The 19,185-nt window shown below is 34.4% G+C and overlaps 5 protein-coding genes across 5 annotated transcripts; 4 read left to right on the top strand and 1 right to left on the bottom strand.

The window, feature by feature from the left end:
* Window positions 1–1,312: 1,312 nt before the first annotated feature.
* PHYBLDRAFT_162397 (hypothetical protein) lies at window positions 1,313–2,899 on the top strand (the record flags this gene model as incomplete). The annotated part of the gene is made up of 3 exons (XM_018434609.1): window positions 1,313–1,584; window positions 1,658–1,885; window positions 1,951–2,899. The coding sequence occupies 3 exons, from the start codon at window positions 1,313–1,315 to the stop codon at window positions 2,897–2,899; spliced, it is 1,449 nt and encodes a 482-aa protein (XP_018297361.1).
* Window positions 2,900–5,119: 2,220 nt separating this feature from the next.
* On the top strand, window positions 5,120–6,400 carry PHYBLDRAFT_75496 (hypothetical protein; the record flags this gene model as incomplete). Its single annotated transcript, XM_018443061.1, has 4 exons — window positions 5,120–5,854; window positions 5,977–6,041; window positions 6,252–6,300; window positions 6,380–6,400. The coding sequence occupies exons 1-4, from the start codon at window positions 5,681–5,683 to the stop codon at window positions 6,398–6,400; spliced, it is 309 nt and encodes a 102-aa protein (XP_018297360.1). The 5' UTR covers window positions 5,120–5,680.
* A 1,263-nt stretch (window positions 6,401–7,663) lies between these two features.
* On the top strand, window positions 7,664–9,991 carry PHYBLDRAFT_184747 (Skn-1-like basic-leucine zipper transcription factor). The gene is made up of 3 exons (XM_018438983.1): window positions 7,664–8,378; window positions 8,652–9,185; window positions 9,363–9,991. The coding sequence occupies exons 1-3, from the start codon at window positions 8,007–8,009 to the stop codon at window positions 9,528–9,530; spliced, it is 1,074 nt and encodes a 357-aa protein (XP_018297359.1). The 5' UTR covers window positions 7,664–8,006; the 3' UTR covers window positions 9,531–9,991.
* Window positions 9,992–12,266: 2,275 nt separating this feature from the next.
* Window positions 12,267–13,595, top strand: PHYBLDRAFT_58368 (hypothetical protein; the record flags this gene model as incomplete). The annotated part of the gene is made up of 1 exon (XM_018440302.1): window positions 12,267–13,595. One exon carries the CDS (start codon window positions 12,267–12,269, stop codon window positions 13,593–13,595), a length of 1,329 nt encoding a protein of 442 aa, XP_018297358.1.
* A 3,270-nt stretch (window positions 13,596–16,865) lies between these two features.
* PHYBLDRAFT_139351 (helix-loop-helix DNA-binding domain-containing transcription factor) lies at window positions 16,866–17,693 on the bottom strand (the record flags this gene model as incomplete). Its single annotated transcript, XM_018430203.1, has 4 exons — window positions 16,866–16,898; window positions 17,042–17,057; window positions 17,137–17,221; window positions 17,339–17,693. The coding sequence occupies 4 exons, from the start codon at window positions 17,691–17,693 to the stop codon at window positions 16,866–16,868; spliced, it is 489 nt and encodes a 162-aa protein (XP_018297357.1).
* Window positions 17,694–19,185: the final 1,492 nt, after the last annotated feature.

The following is a 19,185-nucleotide window of genomic DNA, read 5'->3' as shown; positions in this document are numbered from 1 at the left end:
ACAAAAAAATACTGCTATTATCACAACATTTCCCACCCTTTACAATATGTTTTGTTGGATACAATGATATAATTACACTACGCCAAAAAAATAGGAGTTTTAGAGGTGGTTTCACAGGTGGTTCCGGAGGGGAAGCCAGGGCGCGTTTTGTGTCCTCCCCCCTTTTTTCCAACCCTGAGTTCATGTGCATTTTAATACATCTCCGCTTACCGGTAGTTTTAAGATTCTATTAATATATTGATAACCTTTTCTTTTGCTAATATTTGTCTTTCAATTGGACAAAACTTCTTTAAGTATAGTTGAAATATTATATGCCATTGGTTACTACTAATTCATTATTCTTTTAATTTAGATTCTTTTAAATATTTCTTGCTTAATCATTGTTTTTATTGGATAAGACATAATTGCACTGTAGTGTATTTTATAAAAATACATTTTTATTGGTTTCTCAAATGGATATATTTTTTATTTATCGTTTTTATTGGTTATTACACTACACCATTACATTTTATATATCACTTTTATTGGCTGTTATGATAGACATTACATTTTATACATCATTTTTATTGGTTATAAACAGTCAAATACATCATATACTTTCAATATTAAATATACTACTTTACACTGCAGTGGATAGTTACTTACAATTGCCTCCTTTGACGGTCTTTCCAGAGATGACTGACTCTTGCAATGGATGCCCAATTTTGATGGCATCTGGTGAAATCTATACCAACCCTCTTAAGCATGTTTGCATGTTTATTGCAAATCATTGTTCGATCACATCGCTGGTGAGAATCCAATTCCTGCCAGAACAATGATACAGCTTCCTCTGGGTAGACAGCTTGCAGTTGCTTTGGCCAACGACCGCACCAGAAAAGAGATGTTGTATCGCCACCATCATACGCAAAAGGCTGATGGCAGCATTTCCGATGTCTTTGACGGACAGGCATACCAGACAAAGAAGCATCTTTTCTCGGGTGAAAACGACATCGCCATTTCGCTGTCTGTTGATGGGTTTGCTCCCCATAGTGTTCCGGGTTCGGTAACCATTGTCTACGTTACCAACCTCAACCTTCCCCCAATGATCCGCTACGAGCGCAGCCGTATGATCCAAGTCGCGATCATCCCTGGTCCCAAAGCACCCGCCGACTTCTGGTCATTCCTGGAGCCAATCATGAAAGAACTTCGGGTTCTCCGAGCCAGTGGAATGGTTGTGAAGACACCATATGGAGATATTTGTGCAAAAGTCCATGTACTGATGACAACTGGCGACATCCCAGCTCTGGGAAAGATGGCTTGCCATGTGGGCCATATGAGTAAGGATGGCTGCCGCATCTGCCACGTTGTGGGTCAATCTCCTGGCCATGGCCAATATTTCCGAATGCCATCTGCCATCACCATGCGCACACCGGAAAGTTTCAAGCACTTTGATGAGGTGGCCTCATCCAGCAAAAAAGGGTTAACTGGCCAATCTCCCTTCTCCTTACTGGATTCCTTCTCTGGTACGTTCTTCTTTGCATTGGATGAAATGCACGGCATTTGCCACGGCATTGGCAAACAGGTCTGGGGGCTCGTGTGTGGCAAGTATGGAAAAGATCATCCTCTCTCTCTCCCTTACTGCTCAGAAAGAAATTGGTACTGCCATGGTGTCAACCAGAAGAAGTATTCCGACATCTTTCCACGGTGCATGGATCAACATCGCAACAAGATCAAAGTACTTCCGGGCTGTGGACTGGGCTGACTTCATCTTGTTTGTTATCCCCACGCTTGTGGCAGAGCGTGTCCGTGACCAAGCTGCCCGTAAGGCATTACTTGACCTGGTGCAGACATGCAACCTACTCATGAGCTGGGAGTTATCAGCAGAGGAGAAAACCTTGATCAAAACGTAAGCTTTAATTATAATTAATATTATTGTTTTATAACTTGTGTTAACTTATCTTTTTTTTTTAGAAATCTCGTCACATGGAATGCGTATCTGGAAGCCTCGCTAGCTAAAGGAGAGGTCCAGCTCAAGCTCTTTACGATCAACCAGCACCTCCTGCAGCACTATCCCGCAATGATAGAAGCGTATGGTCCCCCCAGAGCGTATAGTGCACGATCTGTCGAGAGGGCGATTGGGGAATACTCGCGAGCAATAAAGAGTAATTCGGCAATTGGAATCAACGCTGGCAACATCATGCTTGGCTTGACACAGATTCGACAGATGAGAGTTGAAAATTCAATAACGACAACAGCAACAGTAACAGCAACAACTCTCCTTCAGTATGTCGATCCCTCTGCTGGTTGGCCAATTGACCGAGAAGGTAGTAATGTTGGTACTGATTCTGACATTGAGTTCTGGGGGCCTTTGAGGAACAGAACGTTTGTTGATAGTTTTGGAGGCATTTCTTGTCTTCCAGAGCTTCTTCAAAAGTTCTACGAATCAAAGGGGGAAGAGTGTAGTATGATTGAAGCAGCCATTAAAACAAGCCGTAAGGCATTTGTAAATGGTTGTGTTATTGACTCTGCACTCGACCATAATTGTGTAAGAGAGGCACATAACGTCAGACTTCAAGTTCAGGTTGATGAGAACCGCAACATTGGGCAAAGCTACTCTCTAGTCTACAAGGATTTCTTTGGGAAGGTCGTCGTTTTCTTTGAGCACAAGCTCAACAACAAGAGGTGGCCGCTTGTCCTTGTCAATGTTTATGCAGTTCGTTTGGTAAATAGTATACCAGCAATCAACAATGGGCAAATGAAGCCAATGGTAGTTCACCTGGCAGATGTCAAAGAATTAGTTGGTTTGGTGAAGTCGGACGCGACTATAAACACAATAACAACAACAGCAACAACATATGTAGTGTGGCCAGAGCTTAACCGCGGCCCAAAACTGTCACTTGGTTCTCTTGCAGACTTATAATTTTTTTTTCTTGTAATACATTATTTTTTTTTCAAATTGTCTTAACATATTTTATCCTCCCAGCAAAAAGTTTAGATATTTTTCTCTCTTTTACCTCTGACTTTTAATAGTCATCAATTGCAATCTACATTTACTAAAAATGTAAAATCTGTAGTTAAAATGTACTTTTGTCTATCAGGAGATTTAATTTTAGGTAGTCAATCTTCTTTTTGTCAACCTTTTCAAAAAACAGAGATTTTCTAGTTTCAAATTGGATTTTTGGTGATTTTTTAATTATTATAGGCCAAAAACAAAGTCACAAATACAAAAAACCGCCCCTATTTGTCGTAGTGTAATAGAGAAAATATGGACAACTTGTAGCAATGGGCGGATGTTTAACATATGTGATATTAAACACCAGAATCGGAATGTATAGCTCCGAAAATCAAGGCATTCTTCTTGGAGACTTTAGGAAGTCATTAAACTACTTCTTTACTGTTCCTTTATGTAATATAAAAAATGTTGTTATAATCTATAATATACACACACACACACACATATATATATAGCTATTGTTTTACTTATAAGAAAATACAAGGTAGACCTACTACAGATATATTCAACTTACAAGTTTTTTTTATCTAATAGCTCTTTAATTAATACCCTTTAATATACTTTTTGTTACTTCTTGTTGGGGATCCAAAGCACCCTAAATTATGAACACTAGCATAAATTGCTTGAGAAATGTTTAAGCTCAACAGAAAGAGCAGAAATGTTTGGTAGTTTAAGTCCCGATAGGTCCGCCGTGCTCATGGCTTCAAGAAGTACTATGAGTTACCCACTTCTTTAATTATCTTTAGGCTTAGCGATATTTAATTTTGGGCACGCGACAATCATTATGATTATTATTATTGGGTAAGCGACAACTTCCATACCCTTCTCAATGTATCTATGCGTGTGTGTGTTTTTCGTGTGATATGAATTAACTTTATTAATAAAAAAAACAGCAGATTTTTATTGCTATAATTATTATTATTATAATAGTACTAATATTAATATTAGTGTTAATATTAGTAATCTTATTATTATTAATATTATTAATAAAGACAACAATACAAGCTTAGACTTCTTGATACGTTTTCTATCCTTCCATGTCTTTAGGATCTGATTGTTTCAAAATGATATTTTATAATATATTTATTTGTAATATTTTAAAATGACTATTATTATTATCAAAGAAAAGAAATATATAGATGAAATAGAAAGCAATTAGTATCAAAACCAAAGAATTTGATTGGATTTGTTTTCTTGATTATATTAAAACAATACATATATATTATTTCATTTCATTTGAGTTGAATTGATTTGATTTGATTCGTGTTTCAATAAATAATATTGATAAACACCATAACTAGACTCAAGAAATAAGAAGAAGAAGAAGAAAACAAAAAGGGGTCTTTGTAATATACATACTTTACTACGCAACAAACTTGAGCTTCAAACAAAAAACCAAGGAAGTTGGAGCACCAACAAGGGAATAAACGGAATTAAAGAAGGACACAGAATAATAGACTCCTCGTAATCTGATCTGATATTTGATGCTTAGTATCAGTTATAGTTTGACTCAAACAAGTCAAGATGGTAACTATAATTATAATAAGAATAAGAGATAGTTTGATATATATATATATATAGATAGATAGATAGATAGATAGATAGATAGAAAGGGGAGAAAAACAGCTGTTTTTTTAATATAATACCCATGAGCATTCAATCTATTTCCTCATTTATATGAATATGAATACATTATTATGTTGACAAGAACACTTGCACTACCAGATGATGTGGGTCAATATGTTGCCTATATCACTGTAGTAAATGGCAGAAATGATAACTCCGCGACCGTAGGAATTATACGGTTCCGTATAAATTATACGGTTGCGAGGTTATCATTTTTGCCAATAGAATATTGGCTTTTAGTAAATTAAAAGTATTTACAGCGAATACTATTTATGGAAGCTCAAATTACTTTTTATCTAATCCAATAAAATCGTTTAAAACAGCAAAACTATACCATTTTTAGGTACATATTTCCTTTTTATAACAAATTTGGATAATACAATTCGTTGGATTTCAAACTACTTTTGCATCTAATCCAATCAAATATTCCAAATATGGCAAGTCTATACCTTTTTTTAGATATCTCTATTCTTATAATTGGTTCAACAAATGCATGGTTTTATATTTGAATTTTATAGTTTTTATTGATCAAAATAATACAAGTTGAGTATAAAGAAGTATGAAAAGAAGAAGTACTATTTTTTAAGCTATAAAGTTACTAAATAATATACATATATCTATTTTTATATGATAATTTTTATATTTTTTATTTTAAAAAAACGGCTATTCTCTAAGTACTATGATATTGATGAAGGCATGTATATTGCTTAATTGCTTCTTTTTATCAAAGAGTATAAACCTGCTTTGTGTTAAAATTGTCATGTCTGATTCCTACTTTTGAAAAACAAGAAGACAGATTCCTTGCAATTCTCTAAATCTACCGAGATTTCTAATGAGCATGCGAGCAATCTTGACAACCAAACTGTACATGATACAGATATTTTTCTGTCAATTCGTCTCAAGTTACTTTCTTTTGTCAACTTTACTGATTCGTATTTTATTAATACTAGCCTTCATAGTTATTAAGTGTGTTTCTTTTAAAGACATTTAATAATTCTAGCCCTTGTAAAAAAAATAGAAACAAGTCCTTTTAGATGTTCCAATCTAAATCGTTTGGAGAACATGGACGGGTCAGAGGTTATGCATCATTTGTGGAATCGGGATCTTGCTGCTGTCCTGAACTTCAGATATATACTTAACAATCTGAGATATGATGGGACTATACCTGTAAGGTTCACCCGCGTCATTCGGATTGGACGTATCAGAAGACAAGCAGAAGAAGATCTCCAGATGGGGGTCGTTTGAGACAAAGACTGACTAGAGTTCAAAGAAGATAAAATTTTCTATCCTGGTTACCGCCTAGGACCCACCCAAGCTACCGCTGGTAAGCCATTAGATTTGAATAACTTGGTATTTAGTTTTGTAATGGGTTGAAAAAGCTAAGAAAAAGATTTTTTGCTTTGACTGCAAAAAACATGGTGGGGTAAAAAAAAAAAGTAGAATATAAAAGAGACCGAGAGAGAAATTGGTGCTTAATTAAAACTCAACTACAAGACACTTTAAACCCCGGAAAACTTGCAACAATTCACTAAAATAGCCTATTTTTTTATATAGGGTATCCTACCATTTTACTTGGTTGTCAAGCAATTTTTTTTATTTTATTTATTATAATATACTCTTGAATATCAAAAAGGCAGTTATTCCTTGAATGCTTTGCTACTTTTGACTATACCAAACCCAAGGTATTGTATTAATAAATAAATATAGATACATATTAATATAAAAAAATTGAGATCTTATATATATTATATATATAAAAAGAGTTCATTATTAAACAGGTGATTTATTTAATAAGCTTGGCTTAATACACCAACATGCACACACACACACACGGAAAATAAAAGAAGAGGGAAAGGGAAAACATGGCAAAATAAATAAATAAGAAACCGTATAATTTGCTTATTAAGCCAGACAGGGTCAGATAAGGTATACAAATAATAAAGAAAAAAATATATACATATTTATTTTCATCTTCAAATTCATATCAATTTGGTGTACAAACTAGACAGCTACAAGGCGAGTTGTCTTGGCCACCCTCTACCCTATTTTCCTCCATATATATATATATATATATAATTATGTGTAATTTAGTATTAAACCCTCAAAATTGGTTTTCATTTACTTATTTATTTATTTATTTATTTATTGAACCATTGACAAGTGAACTGTGTTGTATTTATATTTTCAAAAGGTTTTGCTGTTACTCTTCAATTTTATTTTATTTTATAATATAATATATACATATATTGGGTGTAAGCCTTTCAAAATGCAACAGGCAAGTTGAACACACACATACCAAAAAAAAAAGTCCTGTACGTTAAGGTGCTTTTATTTTATTTTATTTTATTTATGTTACGTTTGATTAGCATATTCTATGCGTACACACAGACACACACACACACACACACACACACACAGAAAGACAGACCAGACCAGGCCAGACAGACACAAAAGTAAAATAAATTTGTATAGTTTATGTGAGAGTGAGAGAGAAAAAGAATGAAGAGAGAGAGAGAAAGAAAGTTTTCTGAGATGTTATTGGTCACTAATCTCATGACGCTATCACGCTGCCACGTCATCAGCAATTTTTTTTTAAAAAAAGTCGCCAGTGTCCCCAACAAAAAAAAAAGAGAGAGAGAAAAAAAAAGACTTCGTCACTTTCATTCTTGACGACGTCGTCAACCGCTTCTTCGTCATCAAAAGCATTCTGAGGTGAGATTCAGTGCCCGAGCGGAATACTTAAAATAAAGTGAGAAAGAGGGCAAAGACGCATTAAGCAACGGGAAGAAGTACATTCGAAGCATATTCTATTATATTTTACTATTATTGTTGTTGTTGTTTTTTTTGTGAGTGCGCCACCGTGCTTGTTTTTTCACGTAAAAAAAAAAGAGAGCGAGAGAGAAAGCGAGAGAGAGAGAAAAGTCGCGCTTCCCCCTCTTTTGTTCTTCCCCCTTCTTCTTCCTCTTCCTCTTCCTCTTCTCGTTCTTGCTCTTGCTCTTGCTTCTTGTTCTTCTTCTTGCTTCTTGTCCTTCTTCTTGCTCTGCTCCTTGCTCTTCTTTGATTCCAACTTGCTAGTTCATTTTTATTAAACTCTTTTTTTTATTGCTTTATTTTTATATTATATTATATATACAACTTTTACTATTCCTCCTCTTCTACAAAGGTGTAAAGACATTTATTAATCTTAATATTATATATATATATATATATAATTATATATAAACATAACGCATAAAAAAAAAGGATCGACTATATATCTCTATATATATATATATGTATATATATATATATATATAGTTCTATATATTTAAAAAAATAATAATTAACAACATATACACATAATTATTCCTTCGATTGTACATATCGCCCTCTTATCTTTCAAGCTTTGATGACCCACGCCATGTCCGACTCCCCCGCATCAGATCCCACAAGCACCTACAGTACCCCAATGTCGGATGATGTCGAAACCTATGTTGACCAATCTCATCAACAAACCGAGTCACACCAAGATACCGGCAAGAGACTCGCCACAGAACCACCTGTCGATACCACAAAAGACGCCAAGGTGCGAAAGACAGACGAAAAGGAGTATGTAGCTCTCGATTCATCCGTAGTGGCCAAGCCCAAGGAGGCTGACGAGAATATGCCCGATATAAACTGTTCACCCAACCCTCCTGGATTATCGGACCAACAAACACAGCAACAGCAAGTGCAGCAAGTACAACAGCAGCAAGCACAGCAAGCACAGCAAGCACAACAAGTACAACAACAGCAAGTGCAGCAACAGCAACAGCAAGCACAGCAAGCACAACAACAGCAAGTGCAGCAACAGCAACAAGTACAGCAACACCAGCAGCAGCAGCAGCAGCAACATCAACATCAACAACATCAAGTGCAGCAGGTACAACAGCACCAAGTTAATACAGAAACTACCACTACGTTATTGAGTATGCCTGCACACGGCCAAAGCACCAATCCTTTGGCTTACCTCACCGAACAACAGCACCAACAACTTTTACAAACCTACGCACAGGCAAGTGGTCAGGACCTTGCCAACCTGACTGCATCCTCACTAGCTCAAGCTATGGTGTCTCCGATTGCCGTTCCCGGCCTTACCCAGAACCTTCTGCAGCACCTCCAGGGTGGTAATGTCATCACAGCCCTTCCAGGACCTCCTCCCCAGATTCCCCCTTCGTCTGGAAACCATTCTCAGTCGAATAACGATGGCATGTCTTCGGATGACGGGCAGCCCGGGAAACGTGGACCGAGCGTTCGTAATATGTCCAATGATGAACGTCGGCAGAGGCGGCTGTTGCGGAACCGAGTTGCGGCCAAAGAGTGCCGCAAGAAAAAGAAGCAGTATATCCATGAGATGGAAGAGAAGATCCAGCGGCTCGAAGACGAAAACGCTCGTTTGCATAAGGAAGTAGAGGAGCTTAATGCAAAACTGACACTTGGTGCTATGCAAGGTTCGGAGAGTTATCGATTAATGAAAGAGGTCGAAGAATTGAATGCGAAATTGGGTATGGGCCATCTGCCAGGTGGAAATAGTGCACTGACAGCGGCTGTCATGGCAGCAGCACAGCAACAGCAGCAACAGCAACAGCAACAGCAGCAGCAGCAGCAACAGCAGCAGGCTCAAGCTCAGGCTCAAGCGCAACAGCAACAAGCGCAACAAGCTCAACAACACCAACAACAAGCACAAACCCAACAGCAACATCATCATCACCATCATCACACACAGCAGCAGCAGCAACAACAACATCATCCTTTACAAGCACAGGATTCACAGTCAATCTCCAAAGATTCTTTGAAAGACGAAAAGGTTAAGGCACAACACATGTCTGAACTGGAAAGTCAGTTGTCAGCAGCTCAAAGAACAATGGAAGAGGCTGAGGCAGGCAAAAATTAAATACGAATTCCAAAAATCTAACTACTCATATAAAAAAAAAACCTCTTATTTCTCTTCCATCTCCTCCTCCTCATCTTCTTCTTCCTCCCCTCCTCTTCCTCTTCATCATTTATATATATAATATATATACATATGCATATGTATATAACATGTATATATATATATATATATATTTTCATACATACATACATACATACATACATACATATATATATATATATGTATATATTTATCTCTTACTCACTCACTCACTCACTATCCCTCTCTCCCTCTATCACTGTCACTGTCACTGTCACTGTCACTACCACTACCACTACCACTACCACTACCACTATCTCTCCATCTCTCCCCATTATATCTATTGCCCTCTTGCTCAATCATTTTTTTTTCTCTTAGCAGACTTACTTTATAGTTTTCCCTCTACCTCATAAAAAACTTGCAAAGTATCTATTTTTTTTTTTCTAAAATAAAATAAAATAAAATATTTATTTATTTATATTTGTATGTTATTACATTATTAAAAGCAAAAGGAAAACAATTAGAATTAATGAAGTCTAGATATATACTTGTATATATGTAAATGTAAATTTAGGTGTGTGTGTGTGTGTGTATGTTTGTATGTAAATAGATAGGTAAAGATTTTTTTTATTTATTTTTTGGATTGGGTTGGAAATTCTATAACTTTGAGTATAATTTTATAACTTCCAAAAAAGGCATGTGTAATTCGTCGACGATTAAAATTTGACATATGATATGAAAAGAAAAAAAAATATTGCGACTTGTATCGCATATTTGATAAAAATACAAAAACAACCTATTGAATCTACACTTCTTTTTCTTTTTTGTTCTTTTTTGTTTAGCTCTGTTAAATTTATCCCAAAGTTCAAAACTAAAATATTCTCTTAGTATGAGAATTGTTTCTTGAATACAAAAAAAAAGAAAAAAAAAAGCACAAGGTTTGACTAGCCAAATGAAGTATGTATATTGTATGTAATTTCAGATCATTTCTTCAATTAAAGTTTTAGTCTTTATTCTCTTTAAGTCTTGGACCATTAAGTATATATATATATATATACTCTATGCTTTTAAATCATGACTAATAGTATAATGTGTGTAAATTTGAAAGAAGAATCTACTATGAATGGTACAAAGGTTCTTACACATGTATATAGACATATGTAGATATGAATGCAAATAAAAAAAAATGGGTATATCTATGTATGTGTAATTTATTTTTCTTGGTATCATTATTACAAATAAAGATATTTTTCTATCTTTATCTTCAAGCTGTATGACTTGTATAAAGTGATTCATTCGAAGTATTAAATGTCTATTTAGTATCACGTTAAATATCATTCATTTATTTCCCCTTTTTTATTATTAAAGAAGATTAAGGAAATATTATACTATATGTATAAGAATATGAACAATTTCTTATGAAACCTGAGGATTAAGCAAGAGTCGCGGTAATCAAGAAATAAAATAGTATTGGTTGTATTGATATTATTATAAATAAAGATGATAGTAATATAGAGCACATAATATACTGTGCAACAAATAATAAGGGTTTCTTTTCTTTTGTATAGATAGATCCTCAGATATATATAAAAGAGCGTTTCTTTCTTACTGGAATTTATTTAGTTCTGTAAGACAAGATTAGGCTGTAAATTATTCGATGTATAGATATATACAATTATATATATATATTAAACTCTGTAGTTAAGCCTTGGAACTCCTCATCAATTAGAATATACTAAAGCGCACATATAAAAGTAAATTTTATCAATGTTTATATAGCTTTGTTTAAAAGCCTATAAAGTGCCCTTAACTTATCTTTTGAACAGTATCAATTGACCCTTGTCCCCATGTCCAGTTTATGGGCACTCTTTTGTACATAGATATAATATCAACAAAAAAAAAGATTGAAAAAGAAAAACCTGTTATATATGTTGTCTAAATAGGAAGTATTTCTAAGAATATTCATAAATGTATACATGTGTATGTATGTGATTTCTTTTATATCTATATACATTTGTCAGACACCGCTCTTAAACCTGTACTACACGCTGCCCTACAAAAAGAAAAACATATTTGTATTTGTATTTGTATAGTGTGTATTGTATAGTGTTCTTTGGCTTTTACCTAATCTTGATCAGTTAATGTAACAAAAAGCTGGTGTACAACAACAACACTATAGACCGCCTTTTTGATTGGATGAAATCAAGCACATTGAATATAGTAAAAAAAAAAAAAAAAAAAGCAAATCTTATTGGGAAAAGGTAGGAGAATGAATATATATATATATATATATAAAAAGAGGAATGTACCTAAAATCGACAATTACGATAATTTTCCTGGTAATCCCTTGTCCACAAAATGGTAGGGTCAATCTATTTACAGGTGAGTTCAGCCACTTTGGCCTTCAATGTCGTTACATTGACAATTGTAAATATATACATATACCATATATTCGTACAAACTTCTCTTTTTTTTTTTTTGGTTGTTGTTTATATAAAGGCGCCCACCTCTTTCAATCCAAGCAGATAAAATTTTTCTTGTTTTTGAGTTTATTCTGACATCTTCTTTCTCTTCTTTCTCTTACTCTTACTCTTTCCTTACTACTACTTCTAATAGATATATATTATAGCTACTATAAAAAAAGTAAAGAAGTAAAAAAAAAATACATACACAAAAGTATATAAATATAAAAGAAAAGGGAAGAAAAGAAAAGAAAGAATGCGTGCCTTCAAGATAGCCATCGGTTTAGTGTCCTTCTCATTATTGTTGATTCTCTGCAGTCAATGGATCCCTCAGACCCTCCCTCAATACTTCTCCGACCTAACTGGCACAACACAATCCCAGAGTCATAACCCCCAGTCTAGCCAGGACATGATGGACGATAGCAGCAACGACGACGAAACAGAGAAATCAACCGAGAAATATGTGACCTATCTGCCACACTCTGGATTCCACAACCAACGCATTGCGCTTATCAATGCAATGGTCATCGCAAAGTCACTCAACCGTACCTTAATTATGCCCGAGCTAAACATGGGCCACGCAAACTACTGGCTCCCAGGCAAAGCACTGGCTCTCCAATTTGACGATTGTTCTCGCAAGATCTTCAAGGGTCCTCATCGGGTGTCTCTCAATGGCTGTTATGCTTTCAGAAGCTACAACCCCTGGTCGGTCTCGAGCATCCTCGATCTGTCGGCCGTAAATGATCAAGGCATCAGATATGTCGAGCGCAACGACATGAGTCTTGATTTCTTTGAAAAGAACTTTGGGCTGACCAAGGACGACACCTACTACGTCCAAGATCCGACTCGGTTCTCGTACAGGATCTACGACAATAGTTCCATGGACCTGGGTAGCTTTGACTTTCCGTTACAACTGTCGGTGCTGCGGCAGAGAACCGAGCCACTCATCTCTTTTGGCTCGCTCTTTGGCTCCTTCCGACTTGCAATCGAGCCCAACTCGGAGCTTTGGTGGTTACGCGAGTATCTGACCGCCGAACTCGGCATTTCTCATTCGGTCATCATGCAAGATAGTCTTTCGATAGCCTCCCACCTGGGTGGACCAGGCAACTATATCAGTATTCACATTCGTCAGGGAGACGGTTCTTTCCGCAAGGCCCTAAAGTCGACCATCGTCCATGTCCAGGCCCACCTCGAGAAGATCAAAGGAAGAGCCGACCCCGATGCTGTCGAAGCCATGCGCCAACTCTCAGTCCCTGACCGCCTCAAGGCATGTGTCGTCGTCAACCATACCGTCACAGACCCCCACTTGCGAGTCATCTTTATGGCTACCGATGCTCACAACTCGCGCGAATCGATGGCCGACTTCCATTATGCCTTCCCCTGTATGTTCACACTCAACGACTTTTCGAATGTGATCAGCAATCTTATCGAGACCGATCACAGTATCTTCCTTCCCCTGGTAGACGCCGAGGTTGCCAGTCACTCGTCACGATTTGTCGGTACTCCCAAGAGCACATTTTCCAAATACATCAAGTACCGTCAGCGCAGGTGGCTCAAGTACTATCCCAAGGCCCCCAAGTCATGAGCAAAAAAAATAAATATGAAAACAGACTAAGGAAAACTACCAAGGAAATTGGCATTTCTGTTTTTATTCATTTTCTTACTACAAATCTATACTATTCCTTTTCCTAATTGCTGTTACTATTCTTATTCTTATTTTCATCTTTCTTACCCTTTACAACCCATTTTGCCTATCAAATTCTATCTCTACCCTTTTAAACATCTTTCAAGCCTCGTATTGTATCTTTAAACATTTTTATACTGTACTCAGCCATTTCCATTTAGCCTCTTCTTCTATTTCTATATATTAAGCTGTAGATTTTTTTTTCTTTCATTCAATTCATATATCTTGGTTTATTCCCTTTCTTCTTTATTCTCAAGAGAAAATGACCAACACACACATACAAACCCATATTTCTTTCTTTCTTGCGCTTTATCTTCTTCGTTTATATTACATTTCTTACTTATTGTTCTTTTTCTTTAATTTCATTTCTGTCATATTTATTTTCTTCTGTCTTTCTTGCAAACACACACACCTATAAATATAAATATAAATATATATATTTGGTATATAATTATTATTCTATCTTTAAATAAACAAACCAAAGCTATAGTAACAGTAAGTATAAATATAATGAACGATCAAGTTGTTTGTTTCAATATTGATCGATCACTTGACCGATAATTTCTGTCAATGTTTACTCTTCAATGTATTTTTATCTGCATCTAAATATACATATTTGATATATATATATATATATATATTTGAATACACAGAACGCACGTTTCAATAATCATAATAGTCATTTTCTACCTTTATTTTCTTTAGAATTATGAAGAAAAATAAGCATTTTATAGAATCTATAAACTTGTAAAGATATTTCTGATAAATAAATAGTAAACGAGCAAAAAAAAAAACAACAACAAGAACAACAAAAATCTACCTTTATTTTGTATGATGTAGCCCAATATGTAACATGTAACATGTAACATGTATCAAATACTTTGTGTATCACATACCTCAACACCAAATCTACTTCAACATCTACACCTTTATTTATATTTACGTTTACGTTTACGTTTACGTTGACGTACAAACATAAGCACAGACACAAAGAAGAAGAGTAGGCAAAGGAAAATGTAATACATGAAGACCTACATAAAATAAGAAACAGGAATAGAGTTATTTCAACCCTTGTATTACTCACCTTCTTGGACTATAATTTATTTGATTGATTACTACAGAGATAAACAGAAGAAGAGAAAGGTGAGGGAGACAAGAAAAAAAAAAAGACAAGGGAGGTACAAGGGAAGTACAAGGGAAGTACAAGATAGACTAGGCCAGTAATGAAAAATCAAAGGAAAGAAAAAAAAAGATGAATAAAACGTATATACATCTTAGTAACAGTAGTGCACCAATTAGTAGTTTAGGTCATTTATGATCCAACAGATCAACAGTTTTTTCTTTCTTTCTAAATAAATGAATAAAGAGTAAGAGAAAAAAGAAGAGGTCAAAATAAGAGACCGGCTGGCTAGCCTGTGAAACATTGAAACAAATGCTACAGAGGGTAATCTCTTGTCCATGATAACAAGCAAATCAATACTACTTTTATTTACTTTTTATATCTATACAGCACTAGAAATATTATTTATTGACTTCTTTGCTAAATAGCAAACTAACTAGTCAAATCAATTCTCCTACTGGCTAAATTAGCAGCCAACTTTCATTGATTTTTTTCTAGTCATTTCCTACAGTGTAGCTTGAACAATATCGAATCTTTCTTTATTTGTAGTTAGCATTTTTGATTTCTAGTAAAAACAATACTATCATATCTCTTGGTTAATTATTCAAAGCTTATAGCAGAACCAAGAATGCAGTACTACAACATTCAGTACACAAAGAAGACGTTCCAGAATTGTGTACAACAGAACATATCAACAAGTACAAATGTCAATCGATCTGTCTCTTGATTTTACTAGCGATCAATTGACGCAACTGAACCTAGTGTTAAAGGGAAAAAGTAACAGCCAAAAGAAGAAGAAGAAGTAGAAAAAAATATAGTATGTTTTATTATGATGATGGTTACCAGTATTGCTATTACTGATGCTAATAGATTATATCATATCATATCATATTACATTACATTAAATTAAATTAAATTACATTACATTTATTAAATTATATTAATTTTAAAACAAAAGGTACTCACAGCAATTGATTTGATTTGATTTAATATGGTAAGTGATATATTTTACATACATAAATCCTGTTTAAGAGACTTCTTTGAATTAAAGAAGAAAAAGAAACAATACTAGGTAGATGGACAAGAAGTAAACTTCTTTCAAACATGCTTACCACTTGTGACTTTTTCTTTTCTTTATTGCCTTTTTTCTGTTTTTGTATGTGGCCGTTCTAAAAAAAGAAACAGCCCAGTATGCAGATATATATATATATATATATATATATATTTTTAGAAATTTTAAACTATATATCTATTTATTTATAAAGCAAAATAAAATAAAATAAAAATCGGGGAGGGAGGGAAGTTATTTTTTTTTTTGCTTGGTAGACCAAATATAGAATTTTCTTGGATCCAAAAATGGAAAAAAATAAGATAAAACTTTCAAGATAAAACAAGCAAATAAACAAAAAAACATAACAGTAACGAACAGGGACAGACCAAAGATAGAAAGAGACGGGAAAATAAGGGGGTTTTCTCCTCTTTAAGTAAATGAATATAATGTATCCAATGAACAACAGTAACATAAAAAAGGTTTCAATTTATATGTATATTGATGGTTATAAAAATAAATAAATGAATAGATAGATAGATGGATAGATAGATAGATAGATAGATAAAATAAAGATTACAAGTAAAAATATAATTGTATATTTTCAGCGTATAGTATAATATAGTATGGTGATGTATGGTGAGGTATGGTATAGTACAATATAATAATATTATATTATATCGAATTGAATTGAATGCATGATAATGGTGATGATAATGATAATGGTAATGGTAATGGTAATGGTAATGATTGAATGGAATAAGAGTAGTGATTTGTCTAATGGTTCCCTCTTTACTTTGTTGTTTTGGTATTGGAGAAGCAAGGATGGTGTGAATAAAGAAAAAGGGAAAGATAAAGAAGTAGCTTATAAAAAGAGCATAATGAAATAAAGAAGAAAAAATAGGTGAAATATGATGGAACGGCTTATGAAATGGGTGCAAAGTCAGAGGCAGAGTCATTGGGCGGCATGTATGTCTTTTTGCTTGTTTTTTTTTATGGCTGTCTAGTATGAGTAAGAAAGTTCATCTTCAGAAGACTAGAGAAGTGAAGAACATCAGTTAATTTCAAATCCTGTGCACAATTCACATTTATATATCGATATCGATATCGATCTTGATATCTATAATATCTGGGCTCTTTATATATAAACTGTCGCTACTTTAAGATCCAAATACTTACATCTTCCTCGTAATTTCTAATATTGATAAATATCAAGTTTTTTTTTTGTTTTGATTAGAAATTGGAATTAATATATATTGTATTATAGTACTTACGGATCACCCAGAACGCTTTGTAAATCACGCACTTGGTTTTTAAGATCATTCTTGATACTAATTAAATGCTGAATGTGTTCAACAGCTAAGTTATTTTATAATTATAATAATAATAGAAAGTTAGAAAAAAAAAAGGATAGCAAGGTAATTGGTATTGGTATTAGTGTTGGTGTTTTCTATTAAATATAATAGATATACTTACATTTTTGCAGAATTAGAGCCTCGCTACGATTGCCATGGTGCAGTGAAGGCACACTGTCTATCAATTGATCGAATCCGAGTCTAATGTTCTGGCGACGTTTTTGCTCAGATGCGATATGGTTTGCCTTCTTTTCGGCGTCTGTCAAGAGTTCATGAGGGGCCTTGCGGTGTCTGCGCTCGCGTGGTCTTGGCTTGATATCCTGTACCGAGCAATCTTCGGGAGACGGTCTTTTCCGTGATGACCCGGGAGATGTTGGGCTAGAAGAAGCCGACGAGGAGTGCCAGCTATTATTACTGTTGTTGTTGCCGATGATGGGTGGGTAAGGGGCAAAGGCGGGTGGATAGATGTTTGGCATTGTTGAAGAAAAGTTCATAGATGAAACAATAGGGTAAGATTGAGCGTTTGGGTTCATTTGTAGTGAGAGTATTTGAATTGGAATTGATGCTGTAATTTGGTATTGATAATTTGTTTGGGATAAAGAGAAGAAGATTCTCCCTTTTATAAAATAAAGAAATGTGAAAAGTGTCAAGTTATCTATAAAGTAAATCTAAACGAATACTAATGAATTTTTATTATTTTTTTTGGTTTGACATGTGAAAACGAGGCACTCAATACTTTCACGTGTTCTGTCCGACCTCTCATCTTTCTCTCATTTGAAGCTGTCATGAGTAAAAAAGAACATTATTATTATTTTTGTAAAACTGGACAGCTGAAAAAAGATCAAAAGCAGCAATCATTTTAAGAGAAGAATAATGATAATTCTTTATTATATATTGTATATTACATATAAAACTGTCTATCTTCATGTGTCATTTTCTCTTTAATGTTGTATTACACCCGCTTTAGATATTACTTCTGTACACTGTATATTAACGATGTCGATCAGTCAGTCATAAGGAAAAAAGAAAGAAAACAAAATAATAGCAATTGAATTGATTCTCTTTCTTACTATAGTGTATATTGTCTGTCTAGTAAACCCAAAGGCTAAATTAGATCTACTTTCTTTTATATTTATTTTGAACACAATCGATCAAATGTTAAAGCATTCACCAATTGTCCAACCAATTGCAGATCCCATATGCTTAAGAAGCCACCTTACTATTTACTGACCCAAGGCTATCTCATATAATCTATTCGCAATAGTCAACCGAGAATCAAGTTACTAGTCATACAAACAAAATCATGGTTTTTACATTTATATTTATATTCATGTAATCCCAAGCACAGGCACAGGCACAAGAATATGAATATGAATATGAATATAAATATAAATTTCCGGTTGGCAGTGAGTATTATAACACTTAAAATACTAATACATATACTAATAATGTCTGTGCACCAGTTGCTAAAAAAAAATATCAGCTATTTCGTACAAAATTACTCTTACTCTTACTGCTACTGCTACTGCTCTGTTACTGCTAGCTACTATTTAAACAGTAAAAGTATAAAACTATTATATAAATTCCTCAAGAAATTTGTTATTTTATTATATTATATATATAATACAAACCCCGTAGTAAGAGATTTCTTGATTCTCATAAAGCCATACCCATCAGCTTACTCAGCGGATGAACTTTTTTCTTTCCATTTATTTTCCAATAGGAATCGTTCAAATTAGTCTCAGATCGATCGAATTTTCCACCCTTAACAAATAGCCACCTTTAAAATACATTATGATATCAATTGAATAATATTAGTACCAAAACAAAACAAAAAGTAACAACACTACCCACACAGAACAGCCCGTTATAGACAAAGGGGCTGGTCATAAAAGACAATCATCGGGTGGCTGATAAAAGAGAGTCAAACAGAAAGAAATAAAGTTGTTCTAAAGCAGAAAGGGACAT

This window comes from Phycomyces blakesleeanus, assembly GCF_001638985.1.
Source record: "Phycomyces blakesleeanus NRRL 1555(-) unplaced genomic scaffold PHYBLscaffold_2, whole genome shotgun sequence".
Lineage (NCBI taxonomy): Eukaryota > Fungi > Mucoromycota > Mucoromycetes > Mucorales > Phycomycetaceae > Phycomyces > Phycomyces blakesleeanus.
The sequence above is the reverse complement of the archived record's forward strand: the minus strand, read 5'-3'. Positions and strand labels throughout refer to the sequence as shown.